Raw genomic sequence first — 6,699 nt, 5'->3', positions numbered from 1 at the left:
AACCTTCAGACGCGCAGCAGGAGATGATGAGATGTGTTTGAGTGGGTTACTGGAGTGTAGTCGCTTTGATTGGGTTAGTGGAGCGTTTTTTATTCGGGTCGGGTGGGGCTAGGTTTCTGGATTTTCTCTAATAGGCTGGTTAGACCTTGCTATAACCAAAAAATAAAAAACACCAACACAAACAATAAAGTTAAATAACCTTCTAATTACTCTCATAAGGACAAGACTGATTGACCGAAACACCACGCGTCACTCTTTCTAAAAGACACATAAAGACAGCATAATATACCATAGTCAGTACCATAGAATTTCCCTAAATTAAATTCTTACTCTTAATTTTTTTTTACTCTCATTCTTATTCATTTCCTTGTCTACAATGTAAAACGGAAAACAAACTGAAGTGAAAAACATGTCTGAGGACAAAAAATTTTAAAGTATATATAGGTTGAAACAATGGACCTATAATCTTTATCATTAGATCCCAATGTGCATTTTGCACTTTGCAGTTTGCACCATTACATTCTTTGTGCATTGTAGAATAATTCTCCAATATTTAATAATCAAAATACACCATAAACTATTATTCAACATCAGTTAAAGTAGTTTACATGCCAAAACGGATATAAAAAAAAAAGAGTAAATAGATGTCAATTTTCACAATCAGAATCACTACAACTACTACTACTATGATAATATTTACACAATAATGAATACAACACTAAACTCACAAAGCTCAAACATGCCAAGAGCCAATAATAATTGTCCAATCTTGCTTCATTGTTCATGTCATCAGAGAACCAACTTGGTATCCCTCTTGAACTTGTGAAAACCTCAACAAGTGTAATCAAAAGTGCACTCACAAAGCTACCAACACCAAACACACTTGTGTAGAGTGCAATCCCCATTGTCCTCATTGTTGTAGGAACCTCACTGTAGAAGAACTCTTGCATTCCAACCACAGTGAAAATGTCTGAGATTCCAAGAAGAATGTACTGTGGAAGCAACCAGAATATGCTTAATGGTACTGTTGTTTCCTCTTCTCTTGACCCGGATGATGAGATTCTCATCCGTCGTCCGATTTCTAGCCGTTTCATTTCGACTAGCGCCGCGAGAACCATTGCTATGATGGAGAGAACCATACCGATTCCCATCCGTTGCATCACGTTTATGCCTTTGTTCTGGCGCGTGATGATCTGGGTGATCGGTATGAAGATTCGGTCATAGAGTGGCATCAAGAGGATTATGGAGAGTGTTATTGCACTTTGGAGTGTTGCTGGTGGGATCTTGAAATTTGGTCCAATGTTTCTCTTCATTGTCATGCCTTGCTTTGTGAAGAATGTTGCTGGTTGTTGGAAGATCACTGCAAACATTAGAAGCATTGTCCAAATTGGTAAGAGCCTAAGAACAACCTTGCCATGTGATAGTAGCTGCTTCCTAGTTTTAGAATCTTTTTTCAGATTCTTGAGGCTTTCCATGCTTTCTTCACAAAGGGGTTTCTCTTGAAGCCTGAAACATGTAAATACAATGTTCTCATGTAAGTACTAACATTAACACGAGTATCATAATGATAATTTTCCCTTCTTTTAGTTGATTTATGAAATGAATAGTGTCTTTTGTCAGAATATGATGTTTCATAATAATATTGGTATTTCATTCATTTCATTTGTTTAATTTGTACATGAAAAATGGATATCATTATCTCCCAACTCAATCTAATGGTGTAAAAGAAAAAAATTATGAGAACATTTTGGGAACTAACATTACAGCCAACATTGCACAACTATCATTGCAGCCAACATTCAGCATAAGAAAAAAAAAACTCCTAAAATTCTAAAAAATGAGAACATCTGAAACTCAATTAAAAAAACATCTGAAATTAAACTCATCAAAAACTCATTTTTAGCAGGTTTTCATACTAGACTTGTTTGACAACTTGTTATAGTGTTGACTGAAATTGGCTACTATAGTATTGGTTCTCTAGCATTACTCATTTTTAAATAAAGAAAAAAAAGGTGGAAATTACTGCAAAATCCTAGAGTGATAAATTAAAGTGGGTATTCTTATAGTACATAAGGAGTTGGATGTTCAAAAAACATTTCTCTAACTTGTAATGTACTCTCTCTAATTTCTTTTATCTTAGAATATAAGAATGTGCCAAAGCGTGACAATAGAGTAAAATTAACATTAATCATGCTAATAAAACTTAATTATGTGAAAGTGGAACTTACTCCAGTTCTAAAACCTCAGACTTTTCATTGGGTAAGGTAATTCCACAATGGAAGCATTTTAATGCAGATTCTTTCATAGCTTGAAACATGTCCCTAAATGGCTTCTTAGCTTGATGTTCATCATCACAATCATCATGTTTATATGTATATATAGGGTTTCCACATGAGAAAATCAAAATGGACATAGCCATTGAAATTGCAGGGATTGCGAACCCGATCACCCAACCAAATGTGTCTTGAATGTAGGACATAACTGTCACACCCATTAGGCTTCCACTACAAACACCAAAATACCACCATTGGAAGAACAATGTTTTCTTCTTGGAACTTTTGTCATCTTTGCTACTAGGCAATTCTTCATCTTCGTCCAGTTGGTCCGCTCCGAAGGCTTGCAGCGACGGGTTGTACCCGCCTTGGCCTAATGAAATCAAATAGAGAGACAGAGAGAGGAAGGAAGAAGACATTGTTCTGTTTCTGTGGTGCCATGACCTTGCTAGTGCTGTTGATGTTAATGCTGTAAGTCCCTAATAAGAAAACACAAATTTAGTTGTTGATTCATGATTAAGCAAATATTGAATTCCACTCTGCAACTTTATGTAAAAACTCTATGTTTGACATCTATATCTATATAGTTCAAAACTTTATATCTTTGTAGTTCAATTCTCACTGGGTTATGAACAAAATAAGTTACAACCATACTACGTGTATCCCAAAAATTAACTACCAAATTGGCCCTTCGTATAGAGCTTTTGAATAAAATAATATTAAAGGAAAAGACACTAGTACACATTTAGCAACATAAAAAACTCTAGTACTTTCTATTTCCGAGGACATGCATGTTACTTCAGATTCCAAAACAATCTATGTCAACGAAATGCGCCGTTATATACTGGTTCAAACTAAGTAATTAAAGCAGCCACAAAGTGCTACCTCAAGATAGGGAAATGTACATGTGCTTATTAATGTGAAAGCTCTTTCACCAAAACAAGAAGGGTGTGGTTCAACAGACAAAATCATAAGCATAAGAAGAATGTAATAAATTAAAGTATGGTCTTACTGTTGTTTTTGGTGAATCATGTTGTATAAGACATGATTGTATTATATTGTAAAGACATGAGAACCATGTTGCTATAACTTTACAATTCTTAACTTTAGGTCATTTTAATGATGGGTCTTTTTTTCAATAATGATCACCTTTTAGATTGTGGTGCTTGAGTGCTACATTGAATAATTAAAGAGGAAAAAAGATATATCTTTTCTTTTTCTCTCTCCCTAATCTAAAGTTAATCTTTTCAATCCTATCATGTTATCATGTTGTTTTACTGCTTAAACAGGACAAGACAATAACTTCAGTTCTATAACACATGCTTATGTTTTTATTTTATTTATTTATTTATTTTGTGGTTATATACATAAGAATATGAAATCCCAGACATATTAGTTATGGAAAACAATAATAAGTATATTTAAGTAGCTTCATATAACCGAAAATTAGCAGATTTATAATTATATTACATAGCCAATATAATAATAATAAACACAACAACATTAACAGCTAGCTTACATAGGTGATCTATGCCTGAAAAATTTAATATAAGTATTGAAAAATGAGGGGTTATGGAAAATTCGTTTCCTGCTTAGATTACAAGTAAAATTTTTCATGTTATTCAGGATTATTAAAGTGTCAGTGTTCTTCTTTGCCAAAAAAATTTATGTTGATACTCTGGTTGATTTTATATCTGACTTTGAAAGGTAGCAAAACATGATACACTTTCTTATACCATCTGAAACTTTTATAGAGAGCATTATTTCATGTATGCCCAAATAGGAAGATTATTTATGACTCAGACTCTAACAAACCTACAACACAATCCATAATAGAACTTATAAGAATAATATATTATTACAAATATGGCTGCTATATTATATTAGTATGTCATATCTAAACTCCAAAAAAATTGTCCTCTGTTAAGAATATGCTGCTTGACTCGTATTTTATCTATCATTAAATGGGACATAGATTTCACTTAAATTTGATTCACATCTCATTTAATAATAAACAAAGTGTGAGTCAACACGATGTTCTATATGTTTGACTAAATTGTTATCTAATAGTCCTCAACTATTAATTTCACATGAAAACAAGACAACTGGACTTGAGTTCTACCATAATTAAAGGTTTATTCATATATAAAGGTAGTTGATATTGAAGTTGTGGAGGGTGACTCACCATAAGATAGAGGAAAGAGGAGGCCATAATTGTGGAATATTTGTGCCAATAAGCATCAGCAATGGGTGCCACCAACAAGGGCATTATGGAAGTGAAGCCACACCAACTATTAACCATTTTCGCAGCAGATGAGTTCCTTAGCTTCACTACATCAGTTAGGTATGTAACCAAATTTGATGCCACCCCTTTATATGCAAACCTCTCTATGCCTGCAATTGCTGCAATACCCAACACCAATTAATCATTAAAACAGAGATGCTTCTTAAATAACAATGACAACTATATATTCTAATAGTAATATTTTTTTAATAAGTGAACATTTCTGTGAAAAATTAGAAAGGACGAGTTTCAAGAGTAAAAAGGAATCCTTTTTTCATTCCTTCAAAATCAAAATTCCCAGACACTTCTTTAGAGAAATCGTATCGTTAAGATGCTTTTAAAAATTAAAAAAAAAAATAATAAACAAAAACATCATTCAAGCTTCACTAATAACAAACACCACTGTTCTCAATCTATAAAATAAGTTAACAATCATTTCCAATAAATAGTTAGAAAATGAGAAACTAGAGAGATATTTATAATAATTAAATAATTAAATGTACATACCTATAAGGAGAATACATGACTTGTTGAGCCTCTTTTGTCTTTGTCCACCAGCCATAATGACCCCCAAAAAAAATCCACCAAATAATGCAACAAATTTGAAAATGAAGCTAGCAACCCTGCAATCCGAATTCCAAGATTTTTCTAAACGAGGCACAGCTAAGAGGGCAACAAGAACAAGAACACAAGCCGAAGCGATGATGATGGATTCTGATGCTTGTTCATCATTTCATTTTTGGTTTGGTTTTGGCTTTTTCAGTAACTGAAAAAGTAGGCACAAATAATTATCGTGGATTCCCCGTACACCTTACAAAATGCCACCCCTTGCATGAATTTGGCTCATCAACATTAATTGAATGACTTTGGAGATTTGAATTATATATAGAGATTGTAGAGAAAAGATTGATATATACCGTGTATATATATAACATTATAACTTTAAGCACCTTAATGGACACTAGACCTTTCACTTTGTAAGATCATGCACACAAAAAAGCATACCCCCCCCCCCCCTTGTTCCCCAAAAAAAAAAAATTGAAAAGGAAAAGGAACATGTTGCTTGCTTTGTTCCAAGGTGTATTGTATCATATATCATATTATTTGTGCCGAGATAAGTTCATATGTAAGACCGCACTTTCAGTTTCAGAGTTGGTGTCTTGTGCGTTGTGATGGCGTTACCAAGCTACCAAGCACAGCCATGTAATCATTCATGTGAATGTACCATTTATTAATAATAGTAATATAATGTTCTCCCTCTTTTCTCGAATTAATATATTTTTGTTTAAATCGAACATTTAATTTAGTCTAATCATTATCATTATGTCTTTAAAGACCATGTAAGTTTCATAATAAACGTGACTAATACATAGAATCCAATCAAATATATGTGCCCTGTCTAGAAATTAGTATTTATCTTACGGTCGATAAAGTTATCCTAGAATTAGTCAAAGGTAACCACACCAAAACCAAAAATAGATGATGATAAAAATAGATGCGGTATTAAATACGATAACTGTTACTACATCTAATTAGAAAAAGAATTTCCTTCTTAAGAGGAGCACCCTCCTCTCTTATGTCTGGCAGGATACACATCATTTGACACGTGACATGCAGCATGCGTAACACGTCTAGTTCCACTTCCCTATTGTTCCACGTATATTGAAGAATATTCCAAATATTTTATTATTTTATATGTTTTTAGGTTATAATAGCTACGAACCGAATTGTGTTTATATGACGAGGCTATAGCACTAATGACTGGATAACTCCCCATAAGAAGTTAAAAGAACACTGTTGTATAATAATTATTAAAACTTTTCGCAGTGATCAAGGGTTATAAGTTTATAATTACACAAAATAAAATAATATATACTTATTTATAAAAAGGTTTATTATACAATATTTCCTAAATATATAATATACTAGACGAAATTAATATTGCAGCTATAGTATTGTATCTCAAAGATTTAAACACCCAAGTCGTCCTTAGCAGTTAGCACCTTCTTTCTGCTTTTCATCGTCCATCATTTTTCATTAACTTTTCACTCTCTTTTTTTTCTTTATTTTGTTTTTCTTCCAGTTTCGTTTTTAGCTCTATAAGTGAGTGTCTAATTATTAAATAAAGGTGAGAGGATTTTT

The 6,699-nt window shown here is 32.8% G+C and overlaps 1 protein-coding gene across 1 annotated transcript; it reads right to left on the bottom strand.

The window, feature by feature from the left end:
• Positions 1 to 552: 552 nt before the first annotated feature.
• Positions 553 to 6,127, bottom strand: LOC107643958 (protein NRT1/ PTR FAMILY 5.9). The gene is made up of 4 exons (XM_016347716.3): positions 5,065 to 6,127; positions 4,459 to 4,676; positions 2,229 to 2,752; positions 553 to 1,506 (listed from the first exon to the last, which is right to left on the bottom strand). The coding sequence occupies exons 1-4, from the start codon at positions 5,117 to 5,119 to the stop codon at positions 648 to 650; spliced, it is 1,656 nt and encodes a 551-aa protein (XP_016203202.1). The 5' UTR covers positions 5,120 to 6,127; the 3' UTR covers positions 553 to 647.
• Positions 6,128 to 6,699: the final 572 nt, after the last annotated feature.

Source organism: Arachis ipaensis, chromosome B5, assembly GCF_059453495.1.
Source record: "Arachis ipaensis isolate K30076 ecotype BB chromosome B5, ASM5945349v1, whole genome shotgun sequence".
Lineage (NCBI taxonomy): Eukaryota > Viridiplantae > Streptophyta > Magnoliopsida > Fabales > Fabaceae > Arachis > Arachis ipaensis.
Note: the sequence above shows the minus strand (reverse complement) of the source record. Positions and strands in the feature narration are given on the sequence as shown.

Excerpts from the sequence above, each read along its gene's own strand:
- LOC107643958 (XM_016347716.3), bottom strand. The coding sequence starts at position 5,119 with ATGGCTGGTGGACAAAGACAAAAGAGGCTCAACAAGTCATGTATTCTC. Across the intron at positions 2,753-4,458 it reads CCTCTTTCCTCTATCTTATG|GGACTTACAGCATTAACATC; the intron begins GTGAGTCACCCT and ends TTTTCTTATTAG. Across the intron at positions 1,507-2,228 it reads TCTGAGGTTTTAGAACTGGA|GCTTCAAGAGAAACCCCTTT; the intron begins GTAAGTTCCACT and ends TACATGTTTCAG.